Consider the following 20,122-nt stretch of genomic DNA (forward strand, 5'->3'; position numbering starts at 1 on the left):
GTTCAATGCAACTTCTACTAAAGCATTAAAGTGGTTTTACACATAGATTATTTTAAATATCAATTAAATAGTGTATAATGATTCTATAATTGGACAGTCTATCAAACAATAACTTCAGCTATACATTCCCAAGAGACTCTTGTCACATTGAAAATCTATTTCCATCGCAACCACTGGAGAAGAAAACAGGAACTAGCATGCACGGTTGAAAAGTCCTCATAGGGTGATTAGATATAGAGTGCGTAATACTAGCATCTTTGTGGCGGTGAGATCATGAAACTTTTTGCACTAATTAGACCACAAGCATATTTATTGCACACAATTGATGCTCTACAAAGCATTCAGTATTGATCCATGTAATATGAAGTAGTGCAAATATAGAAAAAACTGTTACAGCTCATGAATAAGATCAATTTATAGCAAACTTCAAGAAAAAAACCCCTGAGTGGTCATGTATTTGTTTAAGCAAATTGTTTCATGAGCAATACGTTCTATACGCATTATCTGATATATCATTATGCATGGTTTTGGGTTAATAAATAATTGATGAAGAGATATTGAAGTGCTGGAGACTTCACTTCTTCCTTAATATTTAAATCTTTCATACTTTGACCCATGAGAAAATAGACATCTAAACTGATAGGGTGAAACTTTAAATATTAATGTCATTGTCTCTTCTCTCCATTCTGTCCCATGTGAAGCCTTGTTTATAACCTCTTATTCGATAACATGCTTATCACTCTTCCCAGTGGGAGATGAATCCTGACCGCAACATTAAGCCACTGTTGCACAAACACACTTATCATACAACTGTCTACAATAGCTTTGAAATTCCATTGGAATGTCCGTTTTTGTTGTCGAGTATGAGAATAGATGAATTAGGTAACACGTATTTAGCAATATTTTACTTTGAAAAAACATTACAAAAAATTATATAAAACAAAGACTATATTAAATAATAATTATATGTATCTATTGTTATTATATCTGTCCATCAATCGATCGATCGTAACTTCTTTATTGGATTTATTTGACTCAAAGTGATAGTTCACCAAAAAAATGAAAAATTATCCCATGATTTACTCACCTTCAAGTCATCCTAGGTGTATACGACTATCTTCTTTCAGACGAACACAATTGGAGCTATATTAAAAATACCCTGGCTCTTCCAAGCTTTATAATGGTAGTGACATTACAACTTGAAGCCCAAACAGTGCATCCATTCATAAAAGTATTCCACTGGGCTCCAGGGGGTTAATAAAGGCTTTGTGAATCAAAGCGATGGGTTTTTGTAAGAAAAATATCCATATTTAAAACTTTATAAACTTTAATAACCAGCTTCTGACAAACATTAGTATGCAAGTCGACTTACAGCAGAAGCACGATCTGTGATGCGACGTAGGACATAGGAGTAGGTGAGAGTAGACGCCACTCACGGTTCAAAAATATAGGGCTGTGCAACAAAATCAAGCTCCTCTACTCTTATAAAAAAAACATCGCTTCGCTTCAGAAGGTCTTTATTACACCTTGGAGCTGTGTGGATTACTTTTATGATGGATGTATGCACTTTTTTGGGCTTCAAAATCATGAGCACCATTCACTACCATTATAAAGCTTGGAAGAGCCAGGATATTTTTTAATATAACTCCAACTGTGTTCGTCTGAGAGAAGATCTCGTATACACATATACACCTAGGATGGCTTGAGGGTGAGTAAATCATGGGATAATTTTCATTTTTGGGTGAACTATCCCTTTAAAGCAATAGTTCTCCCAAAATTAAATTTCTGTCATCATTTACTCTCTCTCATGTCATTTCAAACCTGGATGACCTTTTTTCTGCAGAACACTTGCATTGACAAATAATATATATTTTTTACATTCAGGTTTTCAATGACATGGGGTTAAGAAGATAACAGAATTTTTTTTTTTTTTTTTTTGGTTAACCAACCAACCTATTAATCTCTCTTAATTCAACTATTTGGTAGTAGTTTGAGTGCTTAAATATAGCATTACACATAATAAAAAGAAATGCCACTCAACAACATCTGTTTACTGCACTTGGAAATAGATCAGGCTGCTAAAAACATTTGACTGCTATATTTAGGACAAAAATCTTGCACATCACCTGTGGTGATTTAGTTTCGGTCACTGGGTTAGTTTAAGGTTGTTTAACCCTCCTGCTGTTGATCTGGCCAGTGATGCAGTCAGCATAATGTAAGCAGATGAGAATAACCTCCAAATGAAGATAAAAAGGCAACCAAAAATGAGTAAATGAAGCAGGTTTTTATTGAATTTGGTTCTTGAATTTAAAAGCATCAAGTTCTAAGCGAAAGCTTTTTATGTATTGATTCATGGCACTTGAACATAATTAATTGATTTTCACACCACTTCCTGTTCATTTTTTCCATGTGAATCATTTAGTCAGTAGGCAGGTGTTGTCATCCCATTTAAAGCCTATGGGTGTCACCAGCTGTCTAGTAAAGTAAGATGGATGAGATCCAAAAGTGTTTACAACCACCAGCCCAAGAACAATATAAATAAATAGTGCACATGACAAGATAGGCGCACAGGATGGCAAACACTTTAGAAAATATGTAGAGCATCTTTATTCACAATTTTGAGTGGTCAGTGACACTGATGGTCAACTTATTTACTGTTTATTGTTAAGTTATAATAGACTCTCCATTCATATAAGAAATACAGGATTGACATGCATAATCTAATGATGTGGAATTTGGCCACTACTAATATTAATAGTTATTAGCATCAGTAAATTATATTTTCACAAAAAAAAAATAATAATAATAATAATAAAATAAATAAAAATAAAAACTTATTGATTTTTAGAATTTCCGTTCCTATAATTACAGACAGAGAAAGAGTGGGAAATATTCAGAACTGTATTCAAATTGTTGAAATGTCCAGCGCATAGCCTCCGGAAGTCTTTCCCCAATGCTTTATAAACCACCTAGAAAAAATGTCAATTGTAAAGTAATGGAACATTAACTAGGCTTAATTAACTCACTGCTGTTAGCTTGTCAATATCAATCAGAATTCAACCTGCTGGAAAATCCAGCTTAAGCTGGTAACTTTGTGTTGGAACATGGAATCTGGTTTCTAGCTGGTCTAAAATATTCTAAGCTAGATATTGACTGTTTTTTTTTTTTTTTTTTTGGAAATCTTTGGAAATCTTTTGGATAAAAGCATATGCCAAGTGACTTAGACCAGCTGAAACCACCATCTTTTCAAATATCTACAGCAGGGAAAGCAGTCGTGGAGCTGTCCATTGTGCTGAAAGCGTGCTGGCTCACAATTCACTGATGAAATCACTATGCCCTGATGAATATGCCACATACACTTTTCCACATCGTTCGCCTCTATTCCTCCAAAACACATTTATACGTCATATGGGACTGGCTTCTGATGCATTTGGAGCTCAACCAGTGTTTGTTTTGGAAAATGAGGGACTCGTGGTAAAGCAGAGAGCGCGATGTGTAAGTGTGTGCGCGTTAGAGGGATGACGATGACGGCGTTTGGGGAGCTGTGGGTGTCTTTAAGAGCTTCTTTCAGCTGCTCACTGGTGTCAGGATAGAGAGGCACGAGCCACCGAAATACTCACGAGAACAGAGAGACACGCACATCGTATTGGAAATACGTTTATTTTCATACACATTTAGGATATACGGACATCGGGAAACCAGGACAAGATGCAGTCGCCAAAGTCACAGGCTTTTGCTGTCAGTTTGACGCTGTTCTCCGTTCTCAGCTCGGCAATGTGCGCCAGTCACTGTAAGTACACGCAGTGCTGTTGAACACTGTATTAGAAGTTGCTTTGGTTTGTGATTTCTTTAAATGCGTTTTTATGGTTTCATACCGATGCCATACAATCAGAGATCCTTAAATTAATTCAATTATTGAAAAAGTGGAGAGGATTTAAAGACGATTCCTGCTAATGTGAACTTTTACTGGATCTGATGAACCCGTAACAATTAATGTATGATGAATGACTGGTGCATTCGCGTTTCACGATTCTCATAAGCATCTGACAAAAGATCGTGGAGCAGGTGTGAGGCATTGAGCATTTCAAAGTTAGTGATTGTATCTCGGAAAGTGAGGCGTAAAAAGCAGTTATTTGCAGCCTATATCAGTTCTCGATTAATTAGGCGATGGGCGATGTTGTAACATTTTGTTTCAACGTCTGTAACTCATTGTTTTTTGTGTTAAACTGATATAATATTCCCATATGTGTCTGCTACAAACCTACTACTTATTACTAAACTGTCTAAATTAATATCAAGTACAGAGAGCGCTTATATATGCATGCATGGGAATTCCGGACGGGTTGTAACACTAATAAAGTACATTTTACATTTTATGGATTAATTGATTGTGGCAAGTTCCCCATTACCAACCTCATTTTATTGTAAAGATTTTATAGGAAACATTTTAATTCACAGCAGCTAAGGGAAAATGTCAACAAATACAGAAATTTAAAACTAAAAACAACAGTTCTGTTCATATACTGTACCATTTTGTTTTCATTTTTGTACTTCCAGTAGAAGTACATTGAAAAGTGTTACAACCTTCCTCATCTGCTCAAACATGCATTTCTAGTTATAACATGTATATCAGATTAAACAAGATAACCTGCTGATCTAAATGATTCCAGTCCTGTCCTTTAACATCCATTATGCAATGACATGATCCCAAATTAAATTATACCAAGCATGAAATTCTTTCTTACCTCAAAATTGTTTTGAATAGAGTGGTGGTCTTATGATGTGATTTCACTCCGTAGCTCATTTCTAATCAGTTAAACTGATGGTTTTACCCGTTCTTTGGTTTCCTCTATGCTATTTGTGTGTGCCAAAAGGGGCGATTTCCTTTGTCATCCCAGCACAGTTTATCATATTTTCATTACTGTGAATGATTGCTATTCCTGTGTGTGAAGCTTGATGTGTCTAAAGTGTTCTTACAGTGCCTTCACAGCTATAATTGTGTGAATCAGGGGAGCACATTATTCACAGATCCACCTTTTCCTGTATCATTAAGATGAGAAACACTATGCTACTGGAAGTATCTGTAGGTTTCACTAGACAATGATATCTGTCATTTTTATGTATTTAGAGACAGTTTGCGTCGTTACATGATACGAAACAAAAACTTCCTTAGTCATTCATGGCTCTGCTCCGCATGAGATGTGCTCTGTGGATCAGGATCAGCTGGATCAGATGAAGTGAATCCTCACTGAGGACATGCAAAAGGATATTCTCATATTTACCACAGGGGTACTAGAATAAAGCTGGAGATCCATCATGCCCTTGTCATCTGTGTCAGGTAACAGAGATAATGGTTGCTGCTGTCTCTCTCAGGAGCCCCTGGCTCTGCTCTCAGAGAGGGATAACAAGGGGATGTCCTTTCAGATCTGGTGTCCCTGGAAGAACAACTACATCCCTTTTACTGTGACCACTGGGACAGTTGAGGGTCCCAACATGACACAAGATAAAAGCCTTGTTTCACCTGGCTAGGGCAAACAGCGAGGATCCAGAGGCTCAGTGTTTACTGACATTGTGGACATGATTGTATTAAAAATGTCCAGCATTTTTAACCTCAAAAAACGAATAGATGTAGAGATGCAGAATAGTTGATCCAAGTCATTGAGAATTGTTGCAAAGCATGTTTCTGAGTGTGGGACTTGCAAACATGTTTTAGATATCTCAGCATCTCTGAATTTCACACCGCCTGGACAGTTAAAAAGAATAGTCAGTTGAGAAGAATAGTCAAATAACCCTTCAAGGGCAGTGAAACCAGACATACATTGATATACTTTCTTAAAAATAAAAAGTGATTTTTTTTTTTTTATTTTTTTTGCATTATAATAACCATTTCTGGGTTCCCCAAAGAACCTTTCAGGGAAAGGTCCATATTTTTTTCTTAGTGTGGCAAACATTTTCTAATCTATGGAACTGTTTTCTGTTACAAAGAACTTTTGTGCAATGTGAAGGTTCTGTACATTCCTAAAAGAACCCAAAGAACCTTCCACAAAATTCCTTTAAAAAATACTTTTCTTTGTGTGAAGAACTTTTTAATAATCTAAGGAACTGTTTCCACTATAAAGAACCTTTTGTGCAATGCAAAGATTCCATGGTTGTTAAAGGTTCCTTATGGATGCCGATAAGGAACCTTTATTTTTTAAATTATGGGTTAAATTATATTGATCCCATACTATTTCTTTAAAGTTGTGATGAAATGGAAGGAGTGACAGGTTTTCTTGCATATTGTGATGCACATCCGAAAGTCAACGAAACAGGTTATCAAAAATGAAAAAAATTGTCAACTTGGTTGTATCCAGATTTGATCGATGGAGGCAAATCTGAGAGCTTGCAGTCGATTGTAAGAAAAGGTTGGGATTTAAGAGGACTTAATGTTTAAATATAAAAAAAAAAGTCCAACAGACATATGTCACCATAGAGAAGTCTGTCATTTCACCAGATGATGAAGTTATGACATTTTGATAAAAAACTCTGAAGTCTAAACAAATTTCAAAAACTAAAAAAAAGAAAGAAATTATGCATGGATGAATTGTTCACAATAAGATTAATAACATACATTTAGAAAACAGTTCATGTAATGCCAACTTTAAAGGTTTTGGTAGGATCTATTGACAAATGCAATATAATATACATAACTATGTTTTCAGTGGTGTATAAAGACCTTACATAAAGAACTGTTATGTTTTTATTACCTTAGAATGAGCCATTTCTATCTCATACACCACATAAATCACGGGTCCCCCCGTCACTATGTTGTTCTTCTAAATTGTTCGTGTTTTTAGAGGCAGCTTGCATCGTCACTACATTGAATACGCACAAAGTAGTAGTAGTAGCAGTAGTATTTGTCTAGTTTATTAGAAGCAGAGACCATTCTTTGTTAGAAGTAAGAAGAAACCTCATTGCTTGACTGGCTAACGTACTCTCTGCTGTCTCAGACGACGACATCTTTGACTTGTGTCGACCAGACGGCCACCGTAGCTTCTCAAATTACGCGAAAGGGAGGGGTGAGATGCCGTTAGTTGCAGTTTCCAACCTCACTGCTAGATGCCGCTAAAATGTACACACACCTTTAAGAGTGCTTGCTGTTGTTGTTAGAACAAGACTGTGAATAAAAGTGTTGATTGATCATGCAGTGTTGTCAATCAACACATCCATAACTGACAGAAGATAAAAGTTCTGTCTTTGAAGTTTGACTCCAAGTTTGAAGTGCAAAATGTGTGCATTGACCCAAACAGGACACATATTTATTCAGTTCGAACGCATGTCAGAGTGCTGTTGTGGTACAGGCGGACTGATTTAACATTCTAAATACAACTCCCCTCTCAGTGGGGCAGAGCGGAGTCTTGTCGGGCATTAGCATGATAGAGTCATTTATTTCAACTTTCTTATGAGGTCAAACGCGGGAGGCTTTTTAAAGGGAGCTCTCCTGTGGAGCTGACCAGATTCCCTGTGGGCTTTGTAGGGGAGGGAATCTTTAGAGGATTTTTTTCTGTTTCCTGTATAATAGTTTGGCATTAGAGTAAGTGTAGATGAAAAAGGACCGGTTCAGATTTTCTTTCAAATATTAATGCACAACTAACTAACTAACTAGCTTCTGTTTTAATTCCTGTAAAAAGATAATAAATTGCACTGAATCATCTTGGAAAGTAATAAAAGGCTAAATGGAGAGAATGTCATTAAGCACATAATATAAATCTCCTTGAAAGGGTAGTGGTGGCAAAGAGCATTGACAGTGTTGTCCATATTGTAAACTTGACTTCATCTCCATGCTGATTTATGCTGTGTGGGTGTCAGAGCATGAAAATATTGATTAATCAAGGCTTTATTCAACCTAAATCACTGCATTCCCAGCTTCACATCTGCAAAGGGAGATACGCATAACAAAATGAGTCAGATTTTGCTGAATTTCTGATACTGACAAACTAGGTCTGACTTTTTTTTTTTGTATTGCAGGTTAGTGGATAGTCAGCAGATTGTACATCTGTGGATTTTCTGCTCGCAATCTTATAAAGATACATTTCCATTAGCCTGTGTTTGTCCTGAAATGCTGACATTGACACACATGTGCTCTGTCTGCAATTACTGTATGTCTGATGATTTTAGACAATAATTGCAGCCTTAGTAGTTCTCATATGCCTAAATCATAGAGTAGAGTATTGTAGACCGCCTTACTGTGGATCATGCATCTATTATCTATCAGTCATCTGAGATAAGCTATATCCGCTGGAGCTATGACCTCTTAGGCAGTTTGTGGTCAACAAATCAGTCATTCAGCCAGTTAAATAAGAGTCGTTGTAAAGCATATGCTGTCTGAATCACTCATTTGTTATGATTAGATAAGAAAAGATTAGATTTTTTTTTGTATCATGAATCTTTTCAATCATTGTGGCTTTTGGGTACAAGAAGGAATTGCTCTTGCAGATATTACAGTTCATTTACAGTTACTAGCACACATATGGCTCTCCTTTTGTTCTCTGTGTGGTAATCCATCACACTGTTCCTATAACTTTCTTCCCACAGTGTAAATTAACAAAAAATACATAACAGATAGTTTCTCAGGAGTTAGATTAGAGCTTGTTCTCTTGTTCTTTTTAGAGTATGGCGCATGAGAGACAAAATGATTTATTTAGAATAGTTTTCTCTCGAAGCGTTTACAGCATTAGCATGTGTTAAACAACTTCTGGGAAAGTTAATCAATACATTCAAAGAAATGTAAATCCAAGCTAGAAAAGAAAGAAAGGGGTCAAATGTTATTTTATATTTTTATTCTTCTGTTTGGTTCTGTAGATTTAATTAAGCTGAATTAACTTGGGTCATGTAGTGCAAAATATTACTTAAAGGGGACCTATAATGCCCCTTTTACAAGATGTAATATAAGTCTCTGGTGTCCCCAGAATGTGTCTGTGAAGTTTCAGCTCAAAATACCACACAGATCATTTATTATAGCTTGTCAAAACTGCCCCTCAAAAACTACACCATCCCTTTAAATGCAAATGAGCTGCTTCTCCCGCACGCTTTGGGCCCTGTCCCAAATGGCATCCTAAACACTCACAGTCTTCTTACGAGTTCGCACTTTTGTGACGAAATGTCGGGAAGAAGTCTGCCACGGAGCTCGCACCAATGCGGACACAGCAAAAGTGCGCATCGAGGCCGCAGAGGGGGAGCTCGCGAGCACCCTTCTGAAGCCTTAAATTTACAAATGGGACACCCTACGGTCTCGTGGACTTAACGGACACGCGCACGTGGCAGCCATTGTAAGTCCACAAGACCGAAAGTGCATAGAAGTGTGCCATTTGGGACAGGGCATACGTTTCTCATCAACAAAGCTGGAGAGTCTCACACAGCCAAAATGACGATTGTCAGTAACGGTGTTCAGCCTTACATTGTTCAAACCGGAGTCGGACACTGATGGAGAGACTCAGGAAGAAGTTACAACTTATAGAATGCATCTGGATATTTCTGAATGGTTAGTGGATTAATTTTTGTAGTTGCTGTGGAGATGATTCAACTCATCGACTAGCATGTGCCGTCATGTTAATCTTTTGTGCAAATCCAGCGTTGAATCCAGCATAATATGATGGCATGGTAACAACACTCTACTACAACAACTCTTCCTCTTCTCTAAAGCAGCCCAACATGACCTCACCCCCTTTGTTGCATGTTCTTGGGGGCAGGGTTTATGTAAATTTTAGGGTTAGTGATGTCACTAACCCGGGAAGAAGCTCCTTGTATTCAGTACCAGCCGTTTGTTGTAGTCCTTAAACAGAGAATTCTTTAAAAGAAAATATCTCCCTTTGCATTGAACTTTGAGCGTCGTAACTTTGCAGACTTTGTTTATGCTCTAACAGCAACATTACACGCTAACTGAAGTTAAAAAGTAAAATCATAATCAACCACCCCTTTAAATGTAAAGCTTGAAATAGCTACTTTAATGATATGACAGAAACTATTTTAGAGGGATGCTTTGAAAACTGTCTGAATTGTCCGTTTGAGATGAGCACAAACAAGAAACTAGAACATGACTGTGGCCTCTCATTACTTGTTTGCTTTCATCTGATATCTTTTGATGATTGAATCTGGAAAATGATTAGTTATAAATGAATGAGGATTTTTCACACAGGCTTGTACGTGATCTATTGGCAGGATGACACTGTTGCTGGTCTAGTTTCATTTATTTGAAGATAATTTATGAGAAATGCACATTAAATGGTGGTTTGCATTGCTTTACATCTTGCATTCTCTATTCGTTCATTCATTATTTGTCTCTAGTGAGCTCTCAGTATTAATTATCTATCTCAAATCTTCATACAGTCAGCACTCCAGTAAATGTTCTTGGGTTATACCAGCCATGATAATGCATGCAATCAACCTTCCTTCGTGTGCATTCAGTATTCCTTACCAATTAAAACATGATTCACATGCAGATAAGATATGTGGACATGAATATGTAACTTGCCGGAGTAGTTAGATACTGTTTCATTTGCTTTTTGATTACAGTATGTTTGCAGCACTAAGACGTTCACAGGAATAATAGAACAGAAATGTAATATTACAACAATGGCTCCATCTGAATGTTAATCATGAAGCTTTCCTCTGAACATTTTAAAATCCCTCAAAATTGGGTTATTTTTTTCCAATCACATACTTTGAGTACCATCTTTGAAAAGTGTTGTTCTTTATCTTGAAACTTAAATTGGTTTTCATTTTAGTAATTTAGAATACATACAGTATATGATACAGTTACACTTATGTATTTATCCAAAGCGGCTTACATTCAAGGTACAATTTTTTTTTTTCTCAGTTCATGCATTGCATGGGAATCAAACCCATGACCTGTTTTCTATTCTCTTTATTTTAAAATGCAATTTATTCCTGTGATGACACACCTGAAGTTTCAGCAGTCATTACTCCAGTCTTCAATGTCACATGATCCTTCATGAAACATTCTAATATGCTGATTTGATGCTTAAGAAACATTTCTTATTATCAATGTGTAACGCGTGGTAACAAGCCAACACAAAGAACACCAGAATTCAGTCTAAATCGTCTTAAATCCAACAACAGAAATACGTTGGAGAATCTCAGGAGAAACATAAACTCTTTCCACACATGTTAACAATCACTGACAAAGACCTGAACAAAACACAGAGTAGTTAAAGGTAACTAATTAGACGACAGGTGAAAGTAATCATTAACTCATGAGAAACCAAGGAAACTAACAAGGATAAGGAGAACGCTAAACTGAATATGCAGGAAACCAAAACACAATGAAGCTAAACAACTCTGACACAATGCTGAAAACAGTTGTGCTGTTTAAATTTATTTTTGGCACAATACATTGATAATACAATGATACATTTTTTCAGGATTCTTTGAATAGGGAGTTCAAAAGAACAGCATTTGTTTTGAAATATTGTTTTTGAAATATAATACAGAACTTGTAATCAATTTAATGCCTCCTTGCTGAATAGTATTATTTTCTTTTAAAAAAAAAATATTACTAATTACATATATTTGAACACTATGTAATTATTTGTATATAACTATATTAACTTTTAAGTTATTGTATTAAAGTGTGGTATAAATAAGTGTGTTGTAACTCCATGTGGGCGTTTGAAGAGTGAGAGATGCTGTTGTTTTAAACAGTATATGCTTAATGCAATGTCAAAGTATTTAGCATATGCCACTTCAGTCCTGCTTTCTTTCTCTTTATCTTTTTCACCAAACCAAATGCCCAGTGGGATGATTTTCAAAAGACTTTTTTGCCAGTTTGACTCCATTTGTAAAGCTGAAGAACCTGATGAGAGTTTTAAAAAACATTTTCAGGCAGGGAGTTTCATCCTAATACCACATCAAAGAACATTCTTACTAGTGCTAAGATTACCAAAACACTCTTTGAAACTTTTTTTTTTTAAGAAGTGCGTATCAGGTCCCATTCCAAATGATTTAACCTCTCCCTGTTAAAACCTTATTTCATCCTAGAATCCAAAGTATGTCACACTGAAGTTCTTAAACTGTGATGTGGTGACATTGTCATGTTACCATGTTAAAGGCAGAACATCAGGAAAAGTAAAACCTACACCTTTGCTCCTGTATTTTTTCCCATTATGAACCAAATGCTAGCCAACCTTGTGACATTTCCATGAGCCAGCTGGGGGGCAAAGCATGTGCCCCACCATCTGGGCTGATGGGATAGAAGCGGACACATGTGATATTCACCAGAAGCTCACAGGACAATAACCTTAGGCATTCCCTCACTCTGTCCAGCATACAGGTTAACAATGATCTAGCCCTGGGACTTATGTCAAGACTCCCAATTTCAGTCTAGAAAATGTAGGAATCAATAGCAGATGTGGAATTAAAGGGTTAGTTCACCCAAAAACTACTCACCCTCGTGTCGTTCCAAACCCATAAGACCTTCTTTCATCTTCGAAACACTAATAAAGATATTTTTGAAGAAATCCGAAAGGCTTTTTTTATCCCCCACAGAAAGCAACATAATTACTGTCATTCAAGGTCCAGAAAGGTATTAAAGACATTAAAATAGACATTAAAACAGTGACTACAGTGGTTCAACCTTAATGTTATAAAGCGCCAAGAATACTTTTTGTGCGCAAAAACAAAAAAAAATTATGACTTTATTCAACAATTTCTTCTCTACCCTGTCAGTCTCGTATGCAGTTGATGCAGTGAACGCAGTTCAGCGCTTCCGTGTTTATGTCCGAACGTTTACTCAGTATTTTTGTTTTGCTCAAACTGTATTCTCGTCACTTCATAACATTAAGGTTGAACCACTGCAGTCAGGTAAACTATTTTAACAATGTCTTTACTACTTTTCTGGACCTTGAATGACAATAATTATGTTGCTTTTTATGGGGGACAAAAACAAAACAAAACTTGTATTTCATCAAAAATATCTAAATTTGTGTTCCGAAGATGAACGAAGGTCTTACGGGTGTGGAACAACATGAGGGTGAGTACTTAATGACAGAATTTCATTTTTGGGTGAACTAACCCTTTAAGTCACTTAGTCATCATTCTAACACAAGATATCATAGAATTAACATCATGATCTCTGGTCTGGTGGTTCATATCTCTTCTTCATGCTCCTCTGTATCTTTATTTTCCTCCTTGTGCTATGATGCTTGATGTTGCCTTCTAGCTGTTATTTTCATTCCTAGGTTTTCATGCTCAGTGTTTATTAGAGAAAACGGCTAATCTTGCCATCAATAGGTCTGTGCTTCATAACAGAGGACTGGATTGAATTGTGCCATGTATCCTTGAGCTACTTGATCTTTCTGTGTTGCAAGCCTCCTCATTCCATTCATTTCTCTTTCAGAGCTTTAATAGAAGCATGTCAGTATACTCATTTAATCTCATATACCAAAACCATCATCTCTATTTCAAAAAATCCATCTTTTCAACATCCAGTTCATCATGTTCTGCATTATAACAAAGTTATAATTTCTAATCATCTTTTCTATTTTAGATTCCAGACACTACACACCTACCTGAGACATTTGATTTTATTCTGGCACAGATAGAGACGGAAAAGCAGAAATGTTTTTGCTGGGAGACAGAAAGCAATTTGTTGGCATTATTAAGTCGGATCTCTTTGTAGAGCAATGTTTGTTTTGGTGAAGTGCAGGCTGCCTAATTAGGGACCGAGTGATGCCAATCTCCCGTACAGCTCCGTGCTTGCAGAGGCCATGGAATAACAGCTGTTCAAAAGCTATTAGGAGGAAATGCTGACCAATAATGCTGAAAAATGATAGCTGGCAGAGTAGCCAAAACGAAACTCATCTCACAGGCGTGGAAAGTGGTAAAATGACAATAGACATTCATCATAATCTATTCATGTTACAAAAATATCATGTTTTAATTCATTTAGCAATGTCTTGCAGTATGTTCAACAACAACAAAAATATGGGCAGTTGAGAAAGTCTAACTGAAGACATTTCATTTAGTAATGAATTGTTCTGAGATGATCACATTAAGCCAGGTGGTTAAGGGAATCCATCCAAAATTTTACAAAATATTAATTTGTCAACACAATACAACCAAAGAGTTTTAGCATTTAATGAGATATTTATTATATATCCATTTAATGTGTACTATATTATGTTGTACTATAGGTGCAGTGCTTTAAGGACCGGAGAACGTCCTCTGATTCACAATATGCATTTCCAAACGCAGACATAAGGTGCAGTTTAGCCTTGCGGTGTCCATTGCATAAGCTACAGAATATGTTGGAGACTGAATCGATGTAGGACTTAAAATATTCGCAACATATGGAATAGCAACAATAAAGGTGTTAACAATACATGTTCTGGCTTCGGTTCATAATTTAAAAGTGTATATAACTGAGTCGTGCTGGGACATTGCAGTAATTATTACAGTGAAAACTTAGTGTATATAATTTTTTTTATTTTTTTTTATATGCAATACAAACAGAGTTATTAAAGTGTTAGTTCACCCAAAAATGAAATTTCTGTCATTAATTACTCACCCTTACGTCTTTCCAAACCCGTAAGACCTTCGCTCATCTTCGGAACACAAATTAAGATATTTTGATGAAATCTGAAAGGTTTTTTTATCCTCCATTGAAAGCAACAAAATTACCACATTCAAGGTCCAGAAAAGTAGTAAAAACATTGTTAAAATAGTCAACATGACTACAGTGGTTCAACCTTAATATTATGAAGTGACGAGAATACTTTTTGTGAGCAAAAACAAAACAAAAATAACGACTTTATTCAACAAATTCGTCTCTCCCCTGTCATTCTGCTACGCTATTTACACTACCAGTCAAATGGCTATTTCATAATAAATACAGAAAAAACAATAATATTGTGAAATATTATTACAATTTAAAATTATGGTTTTCTATTTTAATATACTTTACAATATAATTTATTTCTGTGATGCAAAGCTGAATTTTCAGTATCATTACTCCAGTCCTCAGCGTCACATGATCCTTCAGAAATCACTCTAATATGCTGATTTGATACTCAGTTATTATCAATGTTGAAAACAGTTGTGTTGCTTAATATTTTTTTGGAAACTGTGATACTTTTTTTCAGCATTCATTGATGAATAAAAGGTTAAAAAGAACAGCATTTATTCCAAATATTAATCTTTTCTAACAATATAAATCTTTACTATCACTTTTTATCAATTTAACACATCCGTGCTGAATAAAAGTATTAATTTCTTTCAAAAAAAAGAAAGAAAAAAAATTACTGACCCCAAACTTTTGAACGGTAGTGTATATCGTTACAAAAGATTTCTATTTTAAATAAATGCTGATATTTTTTAACTTTTTATTCATCAAAGAATCTTGAAAAAGTATCACAGGTTATAAAATAATATTAAGCAGCACAACTGTTTCCAACATTGATAATAAATCAGCATATTACAATGATTTCTGAAGGATCATGTGACACTGAAGACTGGAGTAATGATGCTGACAATTCAGCTTTGCATCACAGAAAAAAATTATGTTTTAAAGTATATTAAAATAGAAAACCATAATTTTAAATTGTAATAATATTTCACAATATTATTGTTTTTTCTGTATTTATTATGAAATAAATTCAGCCTTAATGAGCATAAGAGACTTCGTTCAAAAACATTAAAAATAGTAATGTTTCCAAACTTTTGACTGGTAGTGTACTTTGCAGTGCTTCCAGCTTCTACGGATGTAAACATGGAAGCTCTGCAACGTAAATCTCGGATTTCATCAAAATATCCTAATTTGTGTTCAGAAGATAAACGAAGGTCTTATGGGTGTGGAACAACATGAGGGTGAGTAATTAATGACAGAAATTTCATTTTTGGGTGAACTGACCCTTTAAGCCAATTCTGTTGTTTTCCATTGATGAAAATCCAGGGCGATCACTGGCATGAGAGATCAGTTCATTATCAAAATTGGTCACACTTTAGTTTGGGCAACACAAATTCACTCTTAACTACGACTTTTGCCTCAATAAACTCCTAATTTACTGCTTATTAATAGTTTGTAAGGTAGTTGTTGTAGTGGTTAAGTTTAGGTATGGGGTAGGATTAAGTGATGTAGAATATGGTCATGTAGAATAAGACATTAATGTGTGCTTTATAAGTACTATCAAACAGCCAATATGCTAGCAATATGCAAGCTAATAAGCAACTAGTTAATGAAAATCGGTCCCCAAACTAAAGTGTTACCTAAAAATGTATATTATATCAGGATTTGTACCCAACCCCCATGCACACTATAAAATTACACCACTAGACTCTGATGACTCACAGTCTTAGGAAGACAAATCAGAACTGTCACTGACTGGAAAAAAAAATTATGCTCCTGGGCATATTCCAGAAAACAATCAGATGAAAATTTGCACTAAATATATGTTTAAAAAGCTTTTTATATGATCTTTTTGCAATATATTGTATTGCACTTTGGGGTTCAGTGAGTGTTCAACCTGCATGTCTGGGTCTTGTCTTGCTGCCTTTAATTATGAGCAATGGTGCACTCCGGGTGTAACATGCTGTTTTACATCCTTAGCTTGAGTCTCATCAACAGCTTGGGTGATGCTAAAAAAATTAACTCGGCTAGGCTTCCTGGTGGGTGACCTTCTCTCGATCAATTTAGCAGTTGTCTTGGCAATAAGGTCCCTATAGTTTTCTGGCAAATATGCACAAAATTAGCATGAACCTCTTTTATTTTAAGTGAAGGCGGCAGTATGATCATTACGAAGGTTTTTCACATAATATGCAATGCATTTTTTTGAAGCTGCGTATTAAAGAGATGATTAAAGGAGAGGTAGAAAAAAAAATCTGAAGAGCATAAATGGATAGCAGTTATCATTGACTTTGAAAGAAGGGTTAATGTTTCATATGCCTGACTACAATTTCTACTTAAAATCATTGGAGAGAATAACGTATCAAGGCATTGAGTAATGTTCCTATTAGGCTTCATGATGCATATCTGTCTCAAAAAGTATTCCTTCCCAATCTGCATGGGAAGGTCACGTTCTCATATGGTTTGTCTATGGAACAGGATTCTCATGCTAACTGCTGGGCCAGCAAATCCCTTGGCTAGTGTGTATGCAGAGCTACTGCTTTAGGACATTACTCATGTTTTCAAATAGAGACCACACACACTAATGACAGTCCCCACACTACTGCTGAAAAAAAAACAAAAAAAACACTTTGGACCTTTTTTTAGATGGGCGATGCTGTTCTGTTTCTGGCACAAGCTTGCACAGGCTGGTTAAGCTGGCTATTGTTGCAGGTAGACCATCTCAACCTGTGTAGCCATGCCAAAACCAGCATTAATGTCACCAAAATATAACGCCATCAAGGCCTTTTCACTCCTGGACTGAGAATACTGAAAAACTGTTTTCTTCCAAAAAAAATAAATAAATAAATAAATTTAAAAAAAAAACTGACTAACCAATGAGATATAAGCTATTGGTCACATTTCCCAAGCCACTGTGGCTGCATAATTCACCTCACTGGTGACACTAAAGCTATTTTGCTGAAACCAGCAATGTTGTCCCTTCCCTGGTCACTGCTAATAATAAATGTGCATATAAATTAGATGTGCATAAAGATTTTCCTGCAATGCTCTTTTACTTGTAAAATGCTCACAAAAGAAATATATCTCTCATTAATGCAAACTCAAAACTTTCCCAGCATTTTATGGGCTAATATGCTGATTTATAAAATGGTTAGTTTCTGTCCTTGATTCTGATTGGTCAATAGCTGTGTTTTATTCACACCTTCACCCAACGGTTCTGTGTATCACTACACAACACCCTTAGCAACCACTCTTAGCAACATAAACTGTATGTTCTCAATTGATATTGTTCATTGAAGCTTACTGTATTATGTAGAAGAGTATTGTGAGAAAGAGATTGAGTGAGCGAGTTTATTACCTGCATTCAGATTTAGCATTTTCCTTCAGGTCAGCCTTATGCTCATAGTAAAACATCTGTTTAAATGTCCGATGTATTATCTTGTCCTTTTAACAGTTAAGGGGTTTTTCGGTGACTGACAGTGCTAGTCAAAGCATTTGTCAGTTGCGTGTTGTTCTGTGTTCACAACAGTTCAGTCTTTTCAATGTAAAAGTCTTCGCTACTGACTGACACACTCATAAAGACAGTCTTTGCCGCCATCTAATGGCGTAATAATGTAACTTCTATTGCTGTTCACGGTCAGGGACTAATTTTTCGGGCGGAAGCAAGGCTTTTGGTGAAAGTTTAATTCATGAAAGTTGCATTGATACATATTTTTGGCTTTAATATTTGTTAGGCTTCGCGTCGTGCCTAACAACGCCCTTCAGCCATGACTACAACACAGCCTCTCGTACCTTATTGCTGACATATACCTCATATATTTTTTATATTGTTATACTTGGTATTTTTTGTAATGTAATCATTTAATTATGTATATGAGTGTACCTTGTGCAATATCCATTACAGTTATGTTTGGTGATTTATTTGGACTACACTTGTAGTAAAATGTACACTACTGTTCAAAATTTATGAGGTTGGTAAGATTTTTTTAAACGTTTTCAGTCTTCACTGTCACGTGATCCTTCAGAAATCATTCTAATATGCTGATTTTAAGAAACAGTTCTTATTATTATTAATATTGAAAACAGTTGTGCTGCTTAATATTTCAGTGAAACTGTATACATACAGTATACATTTTTATGATTCTTTGAATACAGACTTCTTTAAAAATAAAGCATTTATTTGAAATAGTAAGATGTATAATGTTACAAAAGATTTATGTCACGTTTGCCCCAGGTTTCACAGGCAAGGCTTAAGTTAGTCCCAGACTAAAATGCATGTTTGAGCTGTTTTAACTGAAAGTAACTTGTACTGACAGATCTTAAAATACGTCAGTGCCATTGGTTTGTCTCAAGATGCACACCAGAAATTATTTTTTCAGAATTTTTATAAAAGCTACTTAAATGCCCTAAATAAACTAAGGCCTATCCTGGCTTAGGCTAAGCCCTGTCTGTGAAACCGGGCCTTGATGTCCTTATTGAAGCTTACTGACCCAAAACTTTTGAATGGTAGTGTACTAGTATCCTTCAAAATGTTATTTAACCTAGAAGGTTTGTAATTTAAAATGGTTTCCAACTGAACCAGTTTAGTTAATCTGTTCTGGATTTTTCAGTGGAGGCCATTTAATGTGTGTTTACTTTTTATCTATACTGTTCGATAGTATATGTATATTTGGCTATTGTGGCTGAGAGAGAAATACTGGAGTTGATAGCTTTTGTTTAACCTGCGTTTCAGTGCTGAGACTGTGGAAAAAACACTGAGCTCAGATAGTCTGTCAGAATAGCTTTTCCTTTCTCTAATCAGCTCACCTGCCAGCAGTGAAAGTCTCAGTTGTACCGTAGAACTAAACAAGGATTCAGTATTTTTTTTTACTGAATACTGTTTCACTTTATTTTTTTAAGCCTCAACAAATTGCTATTTTGGTCTTAACATTGAGTGTTGACCTTTTGGCTACACTGAATGCTTACAAAGGTCAAAAGATTGCTACAGTTTGACGCAGTCAGACACTTTATGACATGCTGGCGACCACAAGTGTCCTCGTTAATCTGCTGACAATTGTGAAATATAATTAATGCAGCCAGCATCTGTTTGGGCTGCAGTCTGTGACAGTGGGAGTCAATGATGTTAAAGATGGATGGCTCGCTCTAAACGAATGCTGATAGAATCAGATATTGAGAGCTTTCATTTCCCAGCATGTGTAGGAGTGAGAAAGCTATTTATGCTTATCATTGAGAGCAGGATAATACAATTACATTGATACTAAATACATATTATCATTGAGGGACAGTTTTTGACTATTAATCTTTTGCTAACACAAATACACAGACTGCAGAACAAAAACAAAAGCCACTTGAGCTTAATGAAAATGGCCATTCTGTGTTGATTAGAAGAGAAATGATGAGAAATGAGAGCAGAGTTCAGGAGAGACACTAAATTACCAGATCTAAGCACAAGTACTAACTGAAAGGGCCTGATTTGAATTACAGAGAGTGTAATTCACACATGCA

At 35.8% G+C, this 20,122-nt stretch overlaps 1 protein-coding gene across 1 annotated transcript in view; it reads left to right on the forward strand.

The window, feature by feature from the left end:
• The first annotated feature begins 2,914 nt into the window (after nt 1-2,914).
• Nucleotides 2,915-20,122, forward strand: part of cntnap5a (contactin associated protein family member 5a) — a 79,696-nt gene continuing 62,488 nt past the window's right edge. The window contains exon 1 of the mRNA XM_051906218.1: nt 2,915-3,790. Within this exon, the coding sequence (XP_051762178.1) occupies nt 3,709-3,790 (82 nt within the window). The 5' untranslated portion in view covers nt 2,915-3,708. The remainder of the gene's footprint in view (nt 3,791-20,122) is intronic.

Source organism: Ctenopharyngodon idella, chromosome 9 (genome assembly GCF_019924925.1).
Source record: "Ctenopharyngodon idella isolate HZGC_01 chromosome 9, HZGC01, whole genome shotgun sequence".
In the NCBI taxonomy this organism is placed as follows: Eukaryota; Metazoa; Chordata; class Actinopteri; order Cypriniformes; family Xenocyprididae; genus Ctenopharyngodon; species Ctenopharyngodon idella.